This window comes from Phocoena phocoena, chromosome 6 (assembly GCF_963924675.1).
Source record: "Phocoena phocoena chromosome 6, mPhoPho1.1, whole genome shotgun sequence".
Classification (NCBI taxonomy): domain Eukaryota; kingdom Metazoa; phylum Chordata; class Mammalia; order Artiodactyla; family Phocoenidae; genus Phocoena; species Phocoena phocoena.
This window is the reverse complement of record NC_089224.1, coordinates 50,893,369-50,917,446: the sequence shown is the minus strand read 5'-3', so window position 1 is coordinate 50,917,446 and position 24,078 is coordinate 50,893,369. Positions and strand designations below refer to the sequence as shown.

Here is a 24,078-nt window from a genome sequence, read left to right as displayed (position 1 = left end):
TTTTCTCCTTCAATTTGTTAATATGGTGTATCACGTTGATTGATTTGCATATATTGAAGAATCCTCACATTCCTGGAATAAACCCCACTTGATCATGGTGTATGATCCTTTTAATGTGCTGTTGGATTCTGTTTGCTAGTATTTTGTTGAGGGTTTTTGCATCTATGTTCATCAGTGATATTGGCCTGTAGTTTTCTTTCTTTGTGACATCCTTGTCTGGTTTTGGTATCAGGGTGATGGTGGCCACATAGAATGAGTTTGGGAGTGTTCCTCTCTCTGCTATATTTTGGAAGAATTTGAGAAGGATAGGTGTTAGCTCTTCTCTCAATGTTGATAGAAGTCACCTGTGAAGCCATCTGGTCCTGGGCTTTTGTTTGTTGGAAGATTTTTAATCACAGTTTCAATTTCAGTGCTTGTGATTGGTCTGTTCGTATTTTCTATTTCTTCCTGATTTTGTCTTGGCAGGTTGTGCATTTCTAAGAATTTGTCCATTTCTTCCAGGTTGTCCATTTTATTGGCATAGAGTTGCTTGTAGTAATCTCTCATGATCTTTTGTATTTCTGCAGTGTCAGTTGTTACTTTTCCTTTTTCATTTCTAATTCTATTGATTTGAGTCTTCTCCCTTTTTTTCTGGATGAGTCTGGCTAATGGTTTATCAATTTTGTTTATCTTCTCAAAGAACCAGCTTTTAGTTTCATTGATCTTTGCTATCGTTTCCTTCATTTCTGTTTCATTTATTTCTGCTCTGATATTTATGATTTCTTTCCTTCTGCTAACTTTGGGGTTTCTTTGTTCTTCTTTCTCTGATTGCTTGAGGTGCAAGGTTAGGTTGTTTATTCGAGATGTTTCCTGTTTCTTAAGGTAGGCTTGTATTGCTATAAACTTCCCTCTTAGAACTGCTTTTGCTGCATCCCATAGGTTTTCGGTCGTCGTGTCTCCATTGTCATTTGTTTCTAGGTATTTTTTAATTTCCTCTTCGATTTCTTCAGTGATCACTTCGTTATTAAGTAGTGTATTGTTTAGCCTCCGTGTGTTTGTATTTTTTACAGATCTTTTCCTGTAATTGATATCTAGTCTCATAGCGTTGTGGTTGGAAAAGATACTTGATACAATTTCAGTTTTCTTAAATTTACCAAGGCTTGATTTGTGACCCAAGATATGATCTATCCTGGAGAATGTTCCATGAGCACTTGAGAAAAATGTGTATTCTGTTGTTTTTGGATGGAATGTCCTATAAATATCAATTATTAAGTCCGTCTTGTTTAATGTATCGTTTAAAGCTTGTGTTTCCTTATTTATTTTCATTTTGGATGATCTATCCATTGGTGAGAGTGGGGTGTTGAAGTCCCCTACTATGAATGTGTTACTGTTGATTTCCCCTTTTTGGCTGTTAGTATTTGCCTTATGTATTGAGGTGCTACTAAGTTGGGTGCATAAATATTTACAATTGTTGTATCTTCTTGGATCGATCCCTTGATCATTATGTAGTGTCCTTCTTTGTCTCTTCTAATAGTCTTTATTTTAAAGTCTATTTTGTGTGATATGAGAATTACTACTCCACCTTTCTTTTGTTTTCTATTTGCATGGAATATCTTTTTCCATTCCCTCACTTTGAGTCTGTATGTGTCTCTAGGTCTGAAGTGGGTCTCTTGAGGACAGCATACATATGGGTCTTGTTTTTGTATCCATTCAGCCAGTTTGTGTCTTTTGGTGGGAGCATTTAATCCATTTACATTTAAGGTAATTATCGATATGTATGTTCCTATTCCCATTTTCTTAATTGTTTTGGGTTTGTTTTTGTAGGTTGTTTCCCTCTCTTGTGTTTACTGCCTAGAGAAGTTCCTTTAGCATTTGTTGTAAAGCTGGTTTGGTGGTGCTGAACTCTCAGCTTTTGCCTGTCTGTAAAGGTTTTAATTTCTCCATCAAATCTGAATGAGATCCTTGCTGGGTAGAGTAATCTTGGTTGTAGGTTTTTCTCCTTCATCACTTTAAATATGTCCTGCCATTCCCTTCTGGCTTGCAGAGTTTCTGCTGAAAGATCAGCTGTTAACCTTATGGGGATTCCCTTGTATGTTATTTGTTGCTTTTCCTTTGCTGCTTTTAATATGTTTTCTTTGTATTTAATTTTTGACAGTTTGATTAATATGTTTCTTGGAATGTTTCCCCTTGGATTTATCCTGTATGGGACTGTCTGTGCTTCCTGGACTTGATTAACTATTTCCTTTCCCATATTAGGGAAGTTTTCAACTCTAGTCTTTTCAAATATTTTCTTAGTCCCTTTCTTTTTCTCTTCTTCTTTTGGAACCCCTATAATCTGAATGTTGGTGCGTTTAATGTTGTCCCAGAGGTCTCTTGAGACTGTCCTCAGTTCTTTTCATTCTTTTTTCTTTATTCTGCTCTGCAGTAGTTTTTTCCACTATTTTATCTTCCAGGTCATTTATCTGTTCTTCTGCCTCAGTTATTCTGCTATTGATCCCATCTAGAATATTTTTCATTTCATTTATTGTGTTGTTCATCGTTGCTTGTTTCATCTTTAGTTCTTCTAGGTCCTTGTTAAATGTTTCTTGCATTTTGTCTATTCTATTTCCAAGATTCTGGATCAACTTTATTATCATTATTCTGAATTCTTTTTCAGGTAGACTGCTTATTTCCTCTTCATTTGTTAGGTCTGGTGGGTTTTTATCTTGCTTCTTCATCTGCTGTGTGTTTTTCTCTCTTCTCATTTTGCTTATCTTACTGTGTTTGGGGTCTCCGTTTTGCAGCCTGCAGGTTCGTAGTTCCCGTTGTGTAGGCTTCCTGGTTGAGGGGACTAGTGCGTGTGTTCTGGTGGATGAGGCTGGATCTTGTCTTTCTGGTGGGCAGGTCCACGTCTGGTGGTGTGTTTTGGGGTGTCTGTGGACTTATTATGATTTTAGGCGGCCTCTCTGCTAATTGGTGGGGTTGTGTTCGTTAGGGTGTCCAGCACTGTAGCTTGCTGGTCGTTGAGTGAAGCTGGGTGCTGGTGTTGAGATGGAGATCTCTGGGAGATTTTCGCCATTTGATATTATGTGGAGCTGGGAGGTCTCTTGTGGACCAGTGTGCTGAAGTTGGCTCTCTCACCTCAGAGGCACAGCACTGACTCCTGGCTGCAGTACCAAGAGCCTTTCATCCACACAGCTCAGAATAAAAGGGAGAAAAAGAAAGGAAGGAAGGAAGAAAGAAGGGAGGGCGGGAGGGAGGGAGGGAGGAAGGAAGGAGGGAAGGAAGGAAAGAAAGAAAGAAAGAAGATAAAATAATTAAAATAATAATTATTAAGAAAAAAATTTTTTTAAGGAAATAAACAAAAACGGACAGATAGAACCCTAGGACAAATGGTGGAAGCAAAGCTATACAGACAAAATCTCACACAGAAGCATACACATACACACAAAAAGAGGAAAAGGGGAAAAAAATCATAAATCTTGCTCTCAAAGTCCACGTCCTCAATTTGGGATGATTCGTTGTCTATTCATGTATTCCACAGATGCAGGTTACATCAAGTTGATTGTGGAACTTTAATCCGCTGCCTCTGAGGCTGCTGGGAGGGATTTCCCTTTCTCTTCTTTGTTCGCACAGCGCACAGCTCCCGGGGTTCAGTTTTGGATTTGGCCCCGCCTCTGCATGTAGGTCGCTGGAGGGCATCTATTCTTCGCTCAGACAGGACGGGGTTAAAGGAGCCGCTGATTTGCTGGCTCCGGCACACTCAGGCCGGGGGGGTGGGGGGGGGAGGGGAAGGAGGGGTACGGATGTGGGCCGAGCCTGCAGCGGCAGAGCCCAGAAGGACGTTGCACTAGCCTGAGGCGTGCCGTGCGTTCTCCCGGGGAAGTTGTGCCTGGATCACGGGACCCTGGCAGTGGCGGGCTGCGGAGGCTCCCAGGAGGGGAGGTGTGGAGAGTGACCTCTACTCACACACAGGCTTCTTGGTGGCGGCAGCAGCAGCCTTAGCGTCTCATGCCCGTCTCTGGGGTCTGCACTTTTAGTTGCGGCTCGCGCCCGTCTCTGGAGCTCCTTTAAGCAGCGCTCTTAATCCCCTCTCCTCGCACACCAGGAAACAAAGAGGGAAGAAAAAGTCACTTGCCTCTTCGGCAGTCCAGACTTTTCCCTGGGCTCCCTGCCAGCTAGCCATGGTGCAGTAACCCCCGGCAGGCTGTGTTCACGCCGCCAACCCCAGTCCTCTCCCTGCGCTCCAACCAAAGCCCGAGCCTCAGCCCCCAGCCCTGGCCGCCCCGGCGGGTGAGCAGACAGGCCTCTCGGGCTGGTGAGTGCCGGTCGGCACCGATCCTCTGTGCGGGAATCTCTCCCCTTTGCCCTCCGTACCCCTGTTGCTGTGCTCTCCTCCGCGGCTCCGAAGCTCCCTCCCTCCGCCACCCACAGTCTCCGCCCGCGAAGGGGCTTCCTAGTGTGTGGAAACTTTTCCTCCTTCACAGCTCCCTCCCACTGGAGCAGGTCCTGTCTCTATCCTTTTGTCTCTGTTCTTTTTTCTTTTGCCCTACCCAGGTACATGGGGACTTTCTTGCCTTTTGGGAGGTCTTAGGTCTTCTGCCTGCGTTCAGTAGGTGTTCTGTAGGAGTTGTTCCATGTGTAGATGTATTTCTGGTGTATCTGTGGGGAGGAAGGTGATGTCTGCGTCTTACTCTTCCGCCATCTTCCCTGATCTCTTCTGCCTTTTTAATAGGAGAGTTTAGTCCATTTACATTTAGAGTAGTTACTGATCAGGATTTACCTCTGCTATTTAGCTATTTGTATGTCATATATGGTTTTTGTTCTTCAGTTCTTCCATTACTTCCATTCAGTTTGTATTTAACTGAATTTTTGTGGTGTGTCCTTTTGATTCCGTTCTGTTTCCTTCTGTATGTGTTCTTATTTTCTTAGTGGTTACCTTGCAGATTAAAATTAACATCTTATAGAACAACCTAGTTTTAGTAATACTTTGTCAGTAGTGTGTGTGTATATATATATATATATATATATATCTCTTCCCTTTATATTGTGATTGTCACAGATAACATCTTTATATATTTTGTGTCTGTTAACATAATTTATAAATGTTGTTTTAGGCATTTGCTTTTGAAATCACGTAGGGAAAAAAATAAGTTACAAACCAAAAGTACAGTACTTCTGACTTTTATATTTACTTATGTTTTTACCTTTACCGGTGTTCCTTATTTCTTATAGATTCAAGTTACTGTCTAGTGTCTTCATCTCAGGCTGAAGAATTCTCTTTAACATTTCTTATAGGGCAGGTCTACTGGTAATGAACTCCCTTTGCTTTTGTTTATCTGAAAATGGCTTAGTTTCTTCTTCGTTCCTGAAGGCTAGTTTTGCAGGGTGTAGAATTCTTGGTTGACTGTTTTGTTTTTTTTTACAACTTAAAATATATCGTTGCACTGCATTATTATCTACATGGTTACTGGTGAGAAACCATCTTTTTTAAAACAATGTTTGTTTGTTTATTTATTTATTATTGGCTGTGCCGGGTCTTAGTTGCGACATGCAGACACTTAGTTGCTACATGCGGACTCTTAGTTGCGACATGTGGATCCTTAGTTGCGGCATGTGGACTTCTTAGTTGTGGCATGTGGACTTTTTAGTTGTGGCATCCCTGTGGGATCTAGTTCCCTGACCAGGGATCCAACCCGGGCCCCCTGCATTGGGAGCCTGGAGTCTTACCCACTGGACCACCGGGGAAGTCCTGAGAAATCATCTTTAATCTTATTGAGGAACCTGATTTCCCTTAGTTCTTTTGTTTATGGTTTCCTTTAGCTAATTGAGTGTGTTTAAGACAGCTGATTTAACATCTTAGACTAGTAATTTCAGTGTTTGGGCTTCCTCAATGATAGTTTATGTCAGATTCATTTTTTTCTTGTGAATGGGCAATATTTTCCTGTTTCTTTGTGTATCTTAAAAGTTTTTGTTGAGAACTAGACATTCTGAGTGTGTTTTTTACTTGTTGAGAGCTGGACCTGTTTGTGACATTTCCAAACTATTTTTCCAATGTGTAGTCCTTGTGTACAGGCATACTGTATTTTATTGCACTTTACTTGATTATACGTCACAGATATTGCGTTTTTTTACAAAATGAATGTTTGTGGTAACCCTCCATTGAGCAAGTCTGTTGGCACCATTTTTCCAACAGCATTTTTGCTCACTTGATGTCTCTGTCACATTTTGGTAATTCCCACAATATTTCAAACTTTTTCATTATTATATTTATTTTGGTGATCTGTGATCAGTGAACATTGACATTATTACTACAACTTGTTGAGGCTCAGAAGATAGCATTTTTTAGCAAAAAGTTTTTAAAATTACGGTCTGTACATTGTTTTTGGGGGGCATAATGCTATTGCACACTTAATAGAGTACAGTGTAGTGTAAATGTAACTTACGTGCATTGGGAAACCAAAAAATTCATATGATTCACTTTATTGCAGTATTTGTTACTGCGGTGGTCTGGAGGTGAACCTGTGATATCTCCAAGGTGTGCCCGTATGGTCACTGATGTTTCTGATTAATTATCATTTGGTCAGCCAGTGACCTGACCAAGATTTTCTTAAATGTCTGACTCCACAAAGGGTCCTGTGTCTCTAAATTTTCCAGTAGATGCTGCTGGGGGAAGCCACTGAAGGCAAGTATCTGTACCAGGCCCTCAGGGCATTGCCAGACCAACCAAAACACACTACTCCCAGCTTTGGGAGAACAAGATCCCACTGCTCGTCCTGGTGTCGGCCACCTTTTCCAAGACCACAGGCTGCTGTGTCCACGTCTGCATCAGGGCTAAATGATGGTAGTTTTTAGCCCATTGTAGTTAGTTTACACCCTCTGCTTACCTAGGAAAGATCAGCAGCTTGCTCCTTCATCAGGCACTCACCTGGTTGATACAAGTGTCTGATGAGGTTCCAGAGTGCCAAAATGGTTGATTCCAGTCTCTTTCCATCTTAATGGTTGCTTTGCTGGAGGGACTGATCCCCTAGAGCTTCCTGCTGTGCCATTTTGCACAATGTCACTACCACCTGTTTTTAAAACATCTTTTGCACCTTCACTTCTTAACCAGTCCTCCCTGCTGGCCTCTATTTTATAGTTATTAAGCACATATAAAAGAGAGTGTGATGTATTGATGGATTAAAGATGTGACAGTGTAGTAAAAAACGGGTTTTAGAGTCAAACAGATTTGTATTTGCATTCTAACCCTGATTTACCTTGGGTAAATTGGTGAACCTAAGCTTTATCCATCAAATAGCTTTCATGATAATATGAGAGGAGGTATGTAAAAGTGTTAGTAACTGCCAGTGTTATACCAACATTAGGTGATACTCCTGTCTTATCATCAGTTGCTAAGCACTTAGTGCCAAATGTCTTATTAGATGCTTTATTATACATTTCCAGCATCCATTCTGTAAAATAAGTATTTTCAGTTTTTTATAGATGATGAAACTAAAGCTTAGAGAGGTTTTTAACAATTTTCTTGAAATGGAATTAGGAGTCAAACCCAGGGCTGACTCAAGCCCTTGCTTATAACCCTTATTCTACACTGCCTCTGATCTGGGTCACAGTGTCTGATTTTAATGTCTTATTAACTTGTTTTCCTTCTTCAGGAGTCACATGCCATAGGAAAAAAGCCTGAAAATCCAGCAGACATGATTGAAGAAGGAGAGCTTATCCTATCTGTGAATATCTTGTACCCTGTTATATTTCATAAGGTCAGTAGTAAAACCTTTTGGATTCACAGATAATGTGAGTGACTTTTGGCAAAGAATTTAATTATTTGAAGTTTAATTATGTGAACCTTATTTGAACCAAAATAAATGCAAGCATATGCTGTCTCATATGACATTCTGTCTATATTCTTGGGTTCTTGTTTATATAAGGAATATGGTAAATAAGGTCAGATTTCAAATCATCTCTTGAGTAATAGGATTACAGTTACACTGTTGGAATGTATACCTGATTTCTGTATTAGTAGCAACTGGAAGGGTATGTAAATGCACAGTGATTCTGAAAATATGAATTCTTGAGGATCGGGGTTTTTTTTGTGGTTTTTTTTTTGCAGAAAAACTGGTGAAGGAAGGGGGGTGGGGTTTTTTTTTCACCGATTCAAAATTTTTGGGAAGTTATTGAACTAGCTAAATTCAGCTCTTCTTAGATGAAAATGCAGAAAGTTAACAGGTCAGGGGTATCCAGGAATTTCTTAGGAGTCTCTAATAAAGAGAACTCTATCCCAGCCCAGAGTGTATATATTCTTGATTCTCCAAATACATGTATCATAAACTTTGATAAGGTTTCATTGAAATATTACTCTACATAAATTGCACTTGTGAATAGACTTTTATGAATTATCTGGGAAATAGTACTAATTACCTTGTTTGATTAAGATCTCAAATTATCAATCAAAACAAAGCAAAACAAAAGCAGTAAAACCAAACCTCTGCATTTATGACATGCAGGTAGTGTATAGATTGCTTGACTTCAATGAGGTAACTTCCAGGAAAATTTAAAAGACAGTGAAGTTATATTCCAAAGGCTCTTCATGTCAGTGTCACTTTAGTAGCATCTTGATTATAAAATTCAGCTTAAACTAAAAAAGTTTTATTGCCAAGTGTATTAGTCCTTTCTGGCTGCTATAACAGAATAGCACAGACTGGGTACCTTATAAGCAACAGAAACTTGTTTCTCACAGTTCTAGAGGCTGGAAGTCTACGATCAGCATGCCAGCATCTGGTGAGGGTCCTCTTCTGGGTTACATACTTCTGTCTTATAAGGGCACTAATCCCATTCATGAGGGTCCCACCCTCATGACCTAATCACCCTCAAAGCCCCCACCTCCTAACACCATCACATTGGGTCTTAGGATTCCAATGTGTGAATTTTGGACAAACATGAGCAGTCAGACCACAGCACCAAGTATCTCAATTGTACTCATAGGATTTTAATTTATGGGGGTGACTGAGTGACAGCACTAGAGGCCAGTGCCATTGAAAGATTTTTATTGTTTACATTTCCTGAGGGGAAAGGGTATGCCACATCATGCAGGGCCACAGGGGGAAGCGCCAGTATCACTCAGGAGGCAAAGGAAAAGCATAGGCCACAGCCTTTATTGGGTTTCCATGGGAAAGACATGGCAGGGCAGAGTAAACAGTTTAGGGTTGACTATCCTGAATAATTCCATTGGGCTCTGGGCTATCAGGCTGTCCCTAGTTTCTGGTACCTGGCTCTGGATTGACTTAGGATAGGGGAAATATCGGCTTGGTATATGAGAGTTAGATAAAAGAGGTGGTTTTAGAGTATGGGCTCTGGATCACAGGGGAGATGTAAACAGCTTTGGTGATTACTTTGGAGCTATAATTAATCGATGCTGAGTAGACAAAGGCAGAATCTAAGAAAACACAGGACACCATATTATGGGAATAACTTAAAGTAAGAAAACTAGTAACTTAATTTAGATCTGGTCGTGACAGGATTTATAGTTTAATTGCTTTGTCTCTAAGTGAACACTGATTTATTTACTGTCTGACTCGTAGCACAAAGAACACAAACCATACCAGACGATGCTGGTATTGGGCAGTCAAAAGCTCACGGAACTGAGGGATTCAATTTGCTGTGTCAGTGACCTCCAGATTGGTGGGGAATTCAGCAACACTCCTGACCAAGCCCCTGAACACATCAGCAAAGTAAGGTGATTTTTTTTTTCTAACCCTCATAAAACAAGTGGAAATGATAATAATAAGCTAAGGAGATAGTGATTTTAGGTGAATAGGCTCATAAACATTCTGGTAAATGCTTTCTTCTTCTATGCCATTCCATCAAGCTTATCTCTTCCCTTCTATTTTTTTTAAATTTATTTATTGATTGATTGATTTTTGGCTGTGTTGGGGCTTCATTGCTACGTGCAGGCTTTCTCCATTTATGGCGAGCGGGTGCCACTCTTCATTGCAGTGTGCGGGCTTCTCATTGCGGTGGCTTCTCTTTTGTTGCTTCGCATGGGCTCTAGGTGCATGGACTTCAGTAGTTGTGGCACGTGGGCTCAGTAGTTGTGGCTCGTGGGCTCTAGAGTGCAGGCTCAGTAGTTGTGCCGCATGGGCTTATTTGCTCTGTGGCATGTGGGATCTTCCTGGACCAGGGCTCGAACCTGTGTCCCCTGCATTGGTGGGCGGATTCTTAACCACTGCGTCACCAGGAAAGTCCCTCTTCCCTTCTTTTTGCCATCAAGACCTTTTAAAAGATGAGGCTATATTCAGTTTTGATTTCTTCATTTCCCATTTATTTCTCAACCATTTTCTGTACACTCTTCTTTCTAAGGTCATAGGCCACCTAATTGTCTAACCAATAGGTCTCTATTCCATGTTCATACACTTTGACATCACTGTAGCATTGGAATTTGCTGTTCACTCTTCTCTTTCAAACTCTATGAGTTTGTCTGTCATAACTGCCCCCAGCAAAGCGTTGGAGTCCACCCGAGAGCATCAGTGCCCATAGAAGAACCTGTTAGTTCAAGGATCGAAGCAAAGAGGGATGTAATATCTGGTGATGATCCTTGCTGGTGTTTCCCAGGGTGCTGCTCTCAAAAGGACAGAGAAACCCTGCCTACTCATTGGATCAGGATAGAAAGGACCCAAGTGTCAGACTGGCCACCTACAGTTTCCAGAAGGGATTGCTTACTCAATAACAGTAGGGCCTTGATCCTTCTGAATTTCATCATAGAACAAGCTTGACCTAATTCTGTTACCTGGTACAACTCTGGCAGAGGACCTCAGATTTACTGGGATACTTAAGACGGGCAGCATGTTTGGAACAACTAGAATGGAGATAAGAGTTTGGACGAGAACCATCACAATCTCTTCTTTTGGCTCATTCCTTTATCACCAGCCATATAGGTGTTATTATAACTTAGGTTTCATCTTAATTCTTTTTTTTTTTTAATAAATGCAGGATCAGCCTTTTTTTTAATATATAAATTTCATTTATTTATTTTGGCTGCACTGGGTCTTCATTGCTGCACGCGTGCTTTCTCTAGTTGCAGCGAGTGGGGGCTACTCTTTGTTGTGGTGCATGGACGTCTCGTTGTGGTGGCTTCTTTTGTTGCGGAGCACAGGCTCTAGGCACACAGACTTCAGTAGTTGTGGCTCACGGGCTGTAGAGCGCAGGCTCAGTAGTTGTGGCGCATGGGCTTAGTTGCTCCGTGGCATATGGGATCTTCCTGGACCAGGGCTCAAACCCGTGTCCCTTGCATTGGCAGGCGGACTCTTAACCACTGCGCCATCAGGGAAGCCCCATCTTAATTCTTATTCTAAATTGTTCTTCTGGGCTTTCCCCGCAGTTTTCATGGTTTTAAGTATACTCCAATCTTTGTAAATCTCTTTCTCTCTTGGTTTCCAAACCCATTATTTATAAGCGTCACTGGGCATTCTCACTTAGCCTCAGTGCTGCCCGGCATTTTTATCACCTCTCTATAGTCGATACACTCTGCCACTTTTCAAGGTAACTGTTTTATTCCTTCTGAAACTGCCAACATCCTTTCCTTGTGGCTTACCTTCAGCTGAAAACCTTGCTGTTAATTTCACTGAGAAAATAAGTTATCAGAAAAGAATTTTCCATTGTCTTTTACCCACATTTACCCACTTGCCCATGCATTCTGCCTTCGCACCTGTTACAATGGATGGGCTAAACCTGCTGCCATCAAAAGCCAATCTAGGTGTCTACTGGATTCCATTCGCCATTGCATAACCAAGGACTTTGTTCTTGTATTTATCCCTTCTCTTCCCTGCATCATCAGTTTTTTCCATTCTGTTGGCTGTCCCATCAGTACACAAGTGGGCTGTAATATCTCCCATCTCCCATTCTAAACCTGTTCTTGACCCTGTATCTTCCTCTAGCTACCATCTCATCTTTCTGCTTTCTTCTCAGTAAACTGTCTCAAGAGTTAATGAGTTAAGAAGAAGAAGAATTAACAATAGTACCTCAATTCATTGTTTCTCTTTTTCTCCCCCCCACTTTGTCTTACACTCACTTTTATTCATCACCACTCCACCAAAATCACTTTACTGATGCCACCATAGACTTAGTTCTCATCTTATTTGACCTCTCATCAGCACGTGACACAATTGAATATTTCTTCTTACTTGAAACACTTTCTTTACTTGGCTTTTAAGATGTTACAGCCACCGGGACTTCCCTGGTGGTGCATTGATTAAGAATCTGCCTGCCAATGCAGGGAACACGGGTTCGATCCCTGGTCCGGGAAGATCCCACATTCCGCGGAGCACCTAAACCCGTGTGCCACAACTACTGAGCCCGTGTGCCACAACTACTGAAGTCCATGGACCTAGAGCCCATGCTCCGCGACAAGAGAAGCCACTGCAATGAGAAGGCTGCGCACCGCAACGAAGGGTAGCCCCCACTCACCACAACTAGAGCAAGCCTGTGCGCAGCAAGGAAGACCCAATGCAGCCAAAAATAAATTTATTAAAAAAAAAAAAAAAGATGTTACACCCACCTAATTTTCTTCCTATCTGACTTTTAATTCTTCTGTTGGATGCTTCTCATCCTCGTGACTTGTGAATGTTATTAAGCCCTTTGAATCAATCCTCAGACCTCTCCTCTGTGTATACTCCCTAGGCGATCTCATCCAGATTCCTAGCCCAGATTTTTATCTCCAATCCCAGCATCTTCTCTGAACTCCAGACTTATTTTTTCCGACTGCCTCCTTGACAATTACTGAATGTCTAATAGCCGTTTCAAACTTAATTTGTTCAAAAACAGACTCTAGTTCTCCCTTCTTCCTCAAATCTGTACTTTCCCCAGTGTTCCCATCTCAGTAAATACACTCATTCTACACCTGGTGACTTAGCTAAAAACCTTGGAATCATCTTTGCTTCCTTTTCATCCCACATTGAAGGCATCAGCAAGTGCTTTGGCTCTACTTTCAAATCATATTTAGGATCTCCCCATGTATTTGCTCCTTCACAGGACCAGGCTGGTTAAATCATCATCATCTCTTGCCTGGACTTTTTCAGTAGCCTAGTGACTGTTCCTCCTGCCCCTTTCCACACTTCTGTTTATCCTTTGTACCAGCCAGATGATACTGTAAAGTATCAGTTAGATCCCGCTGCTTTTCAGCTTGAAAGTCTATAGTGGCTTTCTCTCATATCTAGAATAAAATACAAAGTCCTTACTGTGGTCCATTATCTGGTCCTGTCTGCCTCCCAACTTCATATCCTAACACCCTCTTTGTCACTTGTTGCCTTTAAACAACCTGCCATTCTTGCTCTTTCTCATGTATGCTAAGCAGGGTCCTGCTCAGAGCCTTTGTATCTTATGTTCCCTCACCCTGGAGTGTTCTTCACCAGGTATTCAGATGGCTCACTCCCTCATTTCTTCTTTTAGATGTTGCGTTGACAGAGAGGTCTTTCCCTGTATTACTATTCTCTTTCCCTGACATGCTAAGAACACTCATCACTACCTAACATCATGTTATATATTTATCTGTCTTCCTTCCCTTGAATCATGAGGGCAGGGACTGTGTTTTGTTCAATGATGTATTCCTGTGATGATGTATGACACAGAGGAAGTGCCCGAGTCTTTGCTGAATAAATGAACCCAGATACCTCAAGCTCAATTAGTCTTAAACTCATTATTCTACCATCTCCCTTTTTCTTCAGATGAAACTCTCCCTTTCCATTGCTGTTTATCCTGCCATAATAGCTCCAGACTTTTTTTTCCCACTGCCGTATGCTTTAGTTTGGGCCCTCAGCATCTTCTCCTGGAACTATTACAGAGACTTCTTAACTGGTTTCCCCACCTTTAGATTGTCCCATACCTGCCACTGAAGATGTCTTTCAAAAACAAATCGAGCACCAGGAGTGAACTGTAAAGTAAGCTGTGGACCTTGGGTGATTATGATGTGTCAGTTTAGGCTCCTCCTTGGTAGCAAATGTACCACTCTGGTGAGTGGTGTTGATAATGGGCAGGTTGTGCGTTGGGGTGGGTAGGGGGTGTATGGGAGGCCTCTGTACCTCCCTATTTTATGATAAACGTAAAACTGCTCTAAAAGAATAAGTCTGTTCTTTCTGAAAACTTTTTTTTTTAAATTGATCCTGTCATTCTCCAATCTAAAAGTCTCAGTGGTTCTCTGTTGCCTGTGGTCCAAGCTCCTTAGGCTGACATATAAGGCCTTTTGTAATGGTGATTCTCAAGTGAACTTCCTATATTGTTCACCCCCTGCTTTTACACCTTATCTTTCAGCCACAATGAATTTATCTGGCTCAAGCGTACCATACATTTTTATGCCTCTGAGTGTTTGAACATGGGTGGGAAGCCCTTTCTCTCACTTATTATGTGAGGTTCTTCTTGACTGTCCTCTGTTTGCCACTCTGGCCCCATTTCGTTTGTCCATTATAGTGCTTTATAATAATATGCTGATACCATTTGATATGTTTGTCTGCCCCACAAGGCTGGCTGTATTCCAGTCTTTTGGGTGACTGGCATGGAGACCAGCATAGTTTTTGAGTTATATTGAAAGTGGTTTTAAGATATTTGGGTTCTTCAGGTTTGCCAGCTTGGCGCTTTTGAAGGTAAACATTAAAGAGAAACAAGTGGAATCTCAAGGCTGTATGCACACCAGGAAATAGAAGATTTATCTTTTAACGGAGAAGCAGTCTTCTGCAAAGTTTCTCCACTCTGGGGGAAAAAAGAATAACAAGGTGTAGCTATAAGTTTATAAGATCAAGTTAAGAAGAAAAATCTGAATTCACCCTCCTTATTCCGACCATGTCATGACCGCTCACAGCGGTGAGTCAGATCTGGGAATCAGTCTTAGCTCCAGGAATCCTGGAGAGTGTTTTTAACCAGACTTGTTTAGTTTATTGTGTTTGTACATCAGTGCTCATGCCTTCAGCAGCTTTCTAAGCAGGGGACTAAATGACCCATAGTCCTATTTATCCATCTGATGTTTCATTGTTTCTGCCTCTTCCATGTCTTAAAATAATATCTTCTGATTATTTAGCACTTATCGTGTGCCAGTTGTATAGTACACTAGTTGATAGTACAGGATCTTTGGAAAGAATTATCACCATTTTACAGGTAAGAAAAAGATGGGTCAAAGCATCGTCATGAGTTACCTGTGTTCAGTAAGCAGTGGTAGAGGCTGGATTCAGACCATTGCCAGCTTGCCTTCAAAGCCCCAGGTTCTTTCTTTGCCATGTTGGTACTATGCCTGGCTTTAGACATCTTTCCCTACCCTTTTATTTATTTGGTGAACAAGCACTGAGTGAAAACTTGAGCTGTGCTGTGATTAACGGCAAGATTCTGGTACATGGGCTTGTGGAATCTTTGCCTGTTCAGGGACCTGTTTCATTTGCCTCCTTTTTCTAAGCTATGTTTTAGAAACGTGAACTCATAGTTGTTTGGCCTGTGGAAAGATTTTTATTTCAATGATTGGCGTTTGTATTTTACAGTGTTTTTTAAAAAAAAAAGTTTTGCTTTGGAAAATTTTAAACATACACATGTAAAAGAGGATAGTATAAGGAGCCCTTATGTACCCATTACAGTTCTCACCATTTTGCCAGAATTATTTCATCTGTTTACCCCATGCCATTGTTACACCTAACAAACTGAAAATAGGTCTTTAAGTTATAATGGTTTTTTTGACAGGGAGAATTTGGCATGTATTTCACTGGTAATCATGGAACATATTAGTGACTTGCAGCTCTTGTAGCTGAGGAAATGAGAATCTTATTTCCAGATTTGAAGAAAATACTTTCTTTGATGAATTTGGTGTGTGAGAGGACTAGGAGAATTGGGCCAGTGTATTTAAATCTCTTTGAAAAGCCATGTCTAAAATAATGTTTTGCTAATGTTTGTTTTTAGACTATAGTAGTTCAAGAATGAAGTACATTTTTAAAATATAATAAAATCAGTGTCAGTATTTTCTGCTCAGGTTTGTTTCTGTTTGTTTTTAATGGTCCTTCAGGTTTTAATGTCTGATCTATCAATCTTTTTAACATAGCTCAGATTAGTCAATCTCTTTTTGTCAATAGTCTCTTAAGGGTCTTACTTAGAGAAACTCTGAGAAAATACTTTACACACACATTATTATTACTTATTATAAGTAAAGCCTGGGTATAGGAAAAATGGTAACATAAATTTAAGTTGTAAAAATTTTCTTACCCAGCCTTCTCTGACACTTCTTTTCCCCCATTACTATTTTTCTCACAGCAAATCTTAGGAATGTTGCTGAGCTTCTAACGCAGCTGACTTGAATGATAGCAAGAGAGTACATGATTATTAGATGCTTAAAATGACATATAGATAATGACTTTGTTCAAATGATCATACTAGTTATCCATAGTTACTTTGTTTATAAATTTGAAATAGTAACAGGTAGACCTTTAGGTTACATTAGATTAATAACAGAAGTAACTTCTTATACTTCTTACAGTTTTTCCAAGTCAGTTGGTTATTTCCCTCCCTTGCAACTTGGTCAGCTAAACTAGCTGACAAATAGGGAAACTAGTTAGTTGAGGATCTCTGGTTACCATTGAAAATGAAAAGTAACTGATAGTGAGATTACTCACATCTTCTTTTCTAGCCGTTTATATAATGATATAATAAAAAGATATAATGAAAAGATTGTTCTTTTAGAGTCCCCATTCTAATTAATAATTACACCAAAGGTTTTAAACTGCTTGAATCACTTAAGATGAAGTTCTATATGAACATATTTTTATATACACTAAACTTTGTTTTGTTTCCAAAATAAGGCAGTAGTGATTCTTTCAGAATCTTTATTTTGGACCCTAGCTTACCTGTTTGAAGGTTTAGAAGTATAGTAAGTGGTGTATTTTGTGTTACAGCAGCTAGGCATGGCATTATAGTACGTTATATCCTTTTACCTCTGCAACCACATGGGAAGAACGTATTGGCTTTACTCAGATTTTACACGGGGAAACAGAGGGTCAGGAGATTGAGTTGAGTAGTCTGAGAAGAAATAGCATAGCCAGTCTTAGACGGGCGTCTCATGCCAGTGCCAGGTGTCTGTAAGTGGGGGAATGAAGAAAAATAAGAAAGAAAAACCGAAGCTTCGAAGGAGAGAAATTAGGCTATCTTAGGGTGATATTATTTTAATGCCTGAAACTTATATATCTTTTATAGTTCATAAACTGCTTTTGATTCTCACCACAATCCTATAAGATAGCATAGCATGGCAGGTACTGTACAGGTGAGGAAACTGAGGTCTGAGGAGTAAGTGTAGGAAAAAGACATAGGTCTTCTGACTCTCACCCAGGGGTCTAATTCTAAGCAAATGGTGAAGGACGAGTCTAACAGAGTGGTTCTTAGCGCTGGTTGCACATCTGAATCTCCTGAGGGGGTTGGGAACATATTGATGCCTGAGCCACATCATCAGAGATTCTCACTTAATGGATCTGAGGTGAGACTTGGTCTGTGGTATTTTTATGATTCTGTTATAAGGTCAGGATTAAGAGACCACTCCTCTGATGGAAAGTCTGGTAGTCTGAAAGTTGAAACCTGAGGGTTCTATGGTACTTTGGGCAAGATTGCTTGAATAAGAATAGATACTCACATTCTGCCTGCCTAAGAGTTACTGAAAATATACAGCGGGAATTTTTATAAAAGCCCATTGAAAGTACAAAAAAGGACAGAACAACATAGCTCCATGATCATTGTCATTAACACTGGGGAAACATCAAAGATGTGGCTTTGTTTCGTTTTTAGTTCTGGTATCCAAAATAACTATCACTGCCGTGTATGCATATAATAAAATAATATTAAAGTTTATTTCATTTCTAATTGGGTTCCTTTCATGAATCTCAAGACAATATACAAATTTAAATCAAACCTAGTGATTAAAACTACAAAAGGATAAAATTGAAAATAGCAGCAAGGATTGTGTCTTTATATCTTTATCCCTGGTAACCAACATAATACTTCCCACATAGGAGGTTCCTGTTAAATAATAAATTAATGAACTGAACATATTCTATGAAGTTGCATGACGTTATTGTAAAACATATTAGTGTGATTTTATGACACACAAATGTGGAATTAATACTTAGAGCAATTTTATAATTGTTAATACTGTACTTTCTCTCAATACCATCTGTTTTCTTTCAGGACCTATATAAATCAGCCTTCTTTTATTTTGAAGGAATATTTTACAATGATAAAAGATACCCTGAATGCAGAGATTTGAGCAGGTATAACTTTCCAAAAATCCTAAAGTCTTTCCTGTTTCTCGTTGTCAAAATAGGGTTATCACCACAAATTCTATTGTTGGTCTCTTAAGAATCTTTGCCAAGGAATTATTTTGTTAGATTGTTTTTTGTTTGTTTTGGGGTTAAAAAGTATCTCTGAATTTTTAAAATATTTTCAAAGTTATCTGGTTGGCCTAGGTTATAGTAAGTTAATCACATTTTTACCCCAAGAAGAAAATTTTCTTACCAAAGACATACATAGACCATTTCAAGATCTTTGCCAGCTATCTAGAATTATTTTTTAAATGTATTATCTGCTGTTTCAGAAATTATAGTAAACCTTGTGTTGAGCCTTAGATACATCTGAAAAAAGAGATTAAATCCCACTTGAACACTTTATTAATCTCTGTTCTTCATGTTTAGGTGATAGTAAATTAATCTTTCACTATTTTTTCTGCTTGTCCAGTGTATACTGTTTGCAGTGGATATGTGTATGTAAGGTTGCTTATGTACATAACATGAAAAATCTATGTCTGACATCATGTTATCTACATAAAAGTATTACCATACTTTTATTATTGGTATCCTGGCAAATAGAGTATATATGTATATTTTTTCTGAGTGTTTATGTAAACTCTTCCATTATAGCCATCTGTATCTATATTCTAATGCAGCAGTTCTCAGACTTGGTCTCCGTACTCCTTTATACTATAAATAATTGACTCCAAAGAGCTTTTGTTTATGTGGGTTATAGCTGTAAGTATTCACTGTATTAGAAATTGAAACTAAGAAATACTTTATTAACTAATTTAAATTGTCCAGTTATAGTTACCATTAATAACAATTTTGTGAAAAATAACTTTTCCAGAACAAAATAAAATAGTGAGAAGAGTGACGTTACACATTTTCCATTCAATCTGAAGTGATAACACACACCACATAGCCTCCAGAAAACTGGCGTTTATGAGAGAATAAGAATTGAAAAGAGTTTTAAGATTACCGTAAAGATAATTTTGACCTCACAAACCTGTGGGAGTCTCAGGACCTTACTTTGAGAACTGCTGCTCTAATGGATACAGAAAAATTCAGAGTTCCTTCCTACTTGCAACATGTATCATCCACTCTGGTTTTCATTTCAACTTGGTAGCTTTCCAGTTAATTCGGTGAGCTGGCTTTTGTGAAATATGCAGTTGCAAACCGCTTGGAGCAGTGATACATCCTTGCCGTTTTCCTCCTCAGAACCATCATTGAGTGGTCAGAGTCCCATGATAGAGGGTATGGAAAGTTTCAGACTGCTAAGATGGAAGATTTCACCTTCAATGACTTGTGTATTAAACTGGGTTTTCCTTACTTATACTGTCACCAGGGAGACTGTGAACACATTGTTGTCATTACTGACATAAGGTAAGTGGTAGAACTCAGAACATTTTGTTATTTGTCCTGTTTTCCTTTTCTTTATTTCACAGTATAAAAGCACAGGTAGTTTTGCTTGTTTGAAATAAGAGGAATAAAAGTAATCACTGCAGCTTCATTCAGGAGCAGCAAAAATAACTGCTTGCTATGCAGTGACCAACTCTGCATCCATTTGCATCTTCTATTGTTTGTCTTTTCGAAAATCTGTAATAATTACTTTAGTGACTAACCAGTGTGAGCCATTTGCAATGGTAGAATATGCCAAAAATAAAAATAACTGAAGCTTCTCCTTTGCCCGAGGACAGTGTATGACTTCTGTGAGTCTCCATGAGCTCCTTCCTCCATTAAAAAATATTAAAAAATTATATTTTATGACAGTGCTGGTATAAAGACAAACAATACAAGCTGGATATTTATTATAAAAAAAGAAATACTTTACTGTTTATTAAAGGGTTAAAAATCTGTAAATAAAAGTAAGTATCTTTGTATATTGGACAGCTATTATTCAGGTAATAGTCATCCACTTTGTATATCAGATAGGCCCTTTGCTTTGCAAATCTGCAGCAATATTTCTAGGTTTCTTCTCTTTTTGCCAAAATTTGAAGGAGGTAAAAGGTAACTGGGGAAAGAGAAGAGTAATTCTAATATTTGACAAATATGAAGGCTTTAATGCTTTGATAAAGATTTAGAGTGGTCAGGAATGAAATAGTCTAAAATGAGATTTAGGGATTAGTTATAAATTTTGTATAGCTGGTACCTCTAATGAATAAGGCTATTCATTTCCTTATTTAGGAACTGTCAATTTATGAAGGACCATTATATAGGAATAAGCCCTGATCTATCCTTGGCTTGATTTCTACTGAGAGACAATTCAGATTTTTTTATGGAGCAATGATATACTCATTCTGATGGTTTTAGAAAGTCCCTGCTTCCACTTTTTTGGAGTTTTAGTGACTGGTCTCTAAAAATTTACCTCCCATGCCCTCATTCTCAGGAAGCTACCAGAAGTACTTTACACAAAGAGTAAACCTTGAAAAAAGAAAACACGGAATGCAAAGCAGAATAGATAAGACATAAAAGGAACTCTCAGAATGATGGGAAAGCAAACTCCCAGAATGATGGCTGTAGAACAGACCTAGAGAACAGCTTAGTCCAGAGATTGGAGCAGGACAGGGGACAAAGAAAGCATGTCCTGAGACTGCTAGACCTCCCGTTGGTGTGTAGCCCATTTGGAAAGCATGTTTACCATTCTGTCAGCAAATAAGGAACTGAATTAGTGACAGGTACACTGAAACCTAAGCAAATGCCGACGAGAGAATTAGTAGCTAGAAAACAAAAGTGTTACACAGTAAAATGAACCTATAGTCAATTCTGTGGCTTAGGGGGATGTTTAATTCATTTGTCGTAATTTAAACATAAAATATCTAGTTAACCAAAGTTTCGTAGTTCTGCAGAGGGATGTTGAGCTAAATTAAAAAGAGGCAGTTAAAAGAATGGAAAACAGTTGCCTCTAGGGAAGAATTAATGAAGCAAGAGCCAGGAGAGCTCATAAACCTCATAGATTTATATGACTTAAAATTATATGGGTTTACTTCTTTGATAAAGTGTTCTTTAAGTTTTTATAAAATGTTCTTGCTCTTCACTCAAATGAGGGGGAGTGTGCCTCAGTATAAGCATAAGATGGAAGACAGTCGACTTTTTTCTGGTGATCTGAGTTTCCTTACATTTCTTACAATGTAGGCATATTGCTGTAGTGTCATTCCTTAAATTCAAGGCAACTTGGAAAAACAATTTACACCTGTTAATAAGCATGTGCACTGTAGGACTTTCCTAAGGAGTTTTTTAATGTAACTGACTGCAGGTAATTTTTGTCTTACAGGAGGATTTAATCATTCAGTGCCATTCCATAGTTTAATAGTTGGTAAACTATTAAAAGTTTATTAATCATTTTCTGATGGTGAAGTTAATGTATTGCTACCCTTTCTTACTAAAAAAAAAAATCAAATTTTATAATTATCAGGGGCCTTTAAAATACTGTTGTGCATTCCATTCATTTTTCAGATGAAGAATCTGGGGTCCAGCATGGTTAATGGATTTATCCAAACCCACTAAGCTGATTAGTGGCATAGTGAGAACTGACTCCCACTTAAAATTTCTGAATTCTGACTCCTAAAACTAAAGTCCTACCAATTCACATTATAACAAAAATTTCTGAATTCTGACACCTAAAACTAAAGTCCTACCAGTTCACATTATAACAGAAGCCAGATTTGGATTTTAATGAGAGCTCTTTTAGCAAAAAAAGAGCCATGTTTGTAACACAAAACCACTTAATCTAGGTAAAATAGTACTGAGTACACTTGCTCAGACTGTGTACTACGTGTTGAGCAAAGCAAGGATTCTCTGAAGGAATACATTCAAGAAATGCTGCCTACCGTATTTCCCTCTTAAGAGTCATAGTGCACATGGCCAAAAAGGGATTTGGGAAGTTTCACAGGAAAGAAAACATTGTTTAATCCCAAATGCTCTTTTGGAGAAAGTGTTTTGTGGAACACAATAAATTGAAAAATATACCTACTGTGTTCTTAATTTTGAGGTAAGGATATATTTCATTACGGATCACAGAAATTTGCACTACAGTGTCATTTATTTTTTCATGTACAAAAGGCTTGTGCATCATAATGACTGCCTGGATAGGACACTCTATCCCCTTCTTATCAAGAAGCATTGGCTGTGGACCAGAAAATGTTTTGTTTGTAAAATGTACACAGCTAGGTAAGTGATTCTGATTTTTCCTTGGAAAGTATTGGTTTTTAACAGTCAAGTACTTTAGATTTTTGGTATTTCAGTTTTTTTCTGTTTTGAATTGAGGATTTACACTCCGGAATATAAATAATATAAAGGGTTTTCTTTAGTAGGAAAGCAGTACAAACAGTAGTACAAATCAGTTTAGTAGGTTAGAGCCATGTTTTAGACAATAAGGAATTATGTATAATGGAAGTCTAGGGATTACGTCAAACTTTAGTTTGGTTGATAATTTATGCTGGATGATGTATGTCATCAGGGAGCCATATTCTTTCTGCCTCTTGTTAGCAGTTTACAAAGTTGGCTTCATCCACAGCTTCTCGATGATAAAAATAACACTGCATCTAATTTTTAATGAGGTCAAAATATGGTTGCATAAAATTTTGTGGTTTTGCATGTTTAGATTTTATTTAACTGTGGCTCAGAGTCAAAAGCCATTTAGACGAAAAGGGAAGAATTTAGTGTCATAAGTTTGTTTTGGGTTCCCCACCACAATGTTTTTTTTTTTTTTAAACGTCTTTATTGGAGTATAATTGCTTTACAGTGGTGTGTTAGTTTCTGCTGTATAACAAACTGAATCAGCTATATGTATATATATCCCCATATCTCCTCCCTCTTGCGTCTCCCTCCCACCTTCCCTATCCCACCCCTCTAGGTGGTCACAAAGCACTGAGCTGGTTTCCCTGGGCTACGCAGCTGCTTCCCACTAGCTATCTATTTTACATTTGTTAGTGTATATATATGTCCAGGCCACTCTCTTAACTTCGTCCCAGCTTACCCTTCCCCCTCCCCGTGTCCTCAAGTCCGTTCTCTATGTCTGCGTCTTTATTCCTGTCCTGCCCCTAGGTTCTTCAGAACCTTTTTTTTTTTTTTAAGATTCCATATATATGTGTTAGCATACGGTATTTTTCTCTTTCTTAGTTCACTCTGTATGTCAGACTCTAGGTCCATTCACCTCACTACAAATGTTTCGTTTCTTTTTAATATTCCATGTATATATGTGCCACATCTTCTTTATCCGTTCATCTGTCGATGGACACTTAGGCTGCTTCCGTGTCCTGGCTGTTGTAAATAGAGCTCCAGTGAACATTGTGGTACATGATGCTTTTTGAATTATGGTTTTCTCAGGGTCTGTGCCCAGTAGTGGGATTGCTTGGTCGTATGTAGTTCTGTTTTTTAGTTTTTTAAGGAACCTCCATAGTGTTTGTTCTCCACAGTGGCTGAATCAGTTTACATTCCCACCAACAGTGCAAGAGGGTTCCCTTTTCTCCACACCCCCTCCAGCATTTATTGTCTGTAAATTTTTTGGTGATGGCCATTCTGACCGATGTGAGGTGATCCTCATTGTAGTTTTGATTTGCAATTCTCTAGTGATTGGTGATGTTGAGCATCCTTTCATGTGTTTGTTGGCAGTCTGTATACCTTCTTTGGAGAAATGTCTATTTAGGTCTTCTGCCCACTTTTGGATTGGGTTTTTTTTTTTTTTTTTTTGATATTGAGCTGCATGAGCTGCTTGTAAATTTTGGAGATTAATCCTTTGTCAGTTGCTTCACTTGCAAATATTTTCTCCCATTCTGAGGGTTCTATTTTCGTCTTGTTTATGGTTTCCTTTGCTGTGCAAAAGCTTTGAAGTTTCATT

At 39.1% G+C, this 24,078-nt stretch overlaps 1 protein-coding gene across 4 annotated transcripts in view; it reads left to right on the top strand.

Annotated features, from left to right (window-relative positions):
- SNAPC3 (small nuclear RNA activating complex polypeptide 3) overlaps positions 1-24,078 on the top strand; it is a 44,709-nt gene that overhangs the window by 17,133 nt on the left and 3,498 nt on the right. Inside the window, exons 4-8 of one of the 4 annotated variants that reach the window (XM_065879119.1) lie at positions 7,611-7,715; positions 9,534-9,683; positions 18,142-18,224; positions 19,461-19,625; positions 22,302-22,409. In XM_065879119.1, coding sequence (XP_065735191.1) covers positions 7,611-7,715; positions 9,534-9,683; positions 18,142-18,224; positions 19,461-19,625; positions 22,302-22,409 — 611 coding nt within the window. Of the gene's footprint in view, positions 1-7,610; positions 7,716-9,533; positions 9,689-18,141; positions 18,225-19,460; positions 19,626-22,301; positions 22,410-24,078 lie in introns of all 4 variants that reach the window. The other 3 variants (XM_065879121.1, XM_065879122.1, XM_065879120.1) reach the window with 3 other exon arrangements.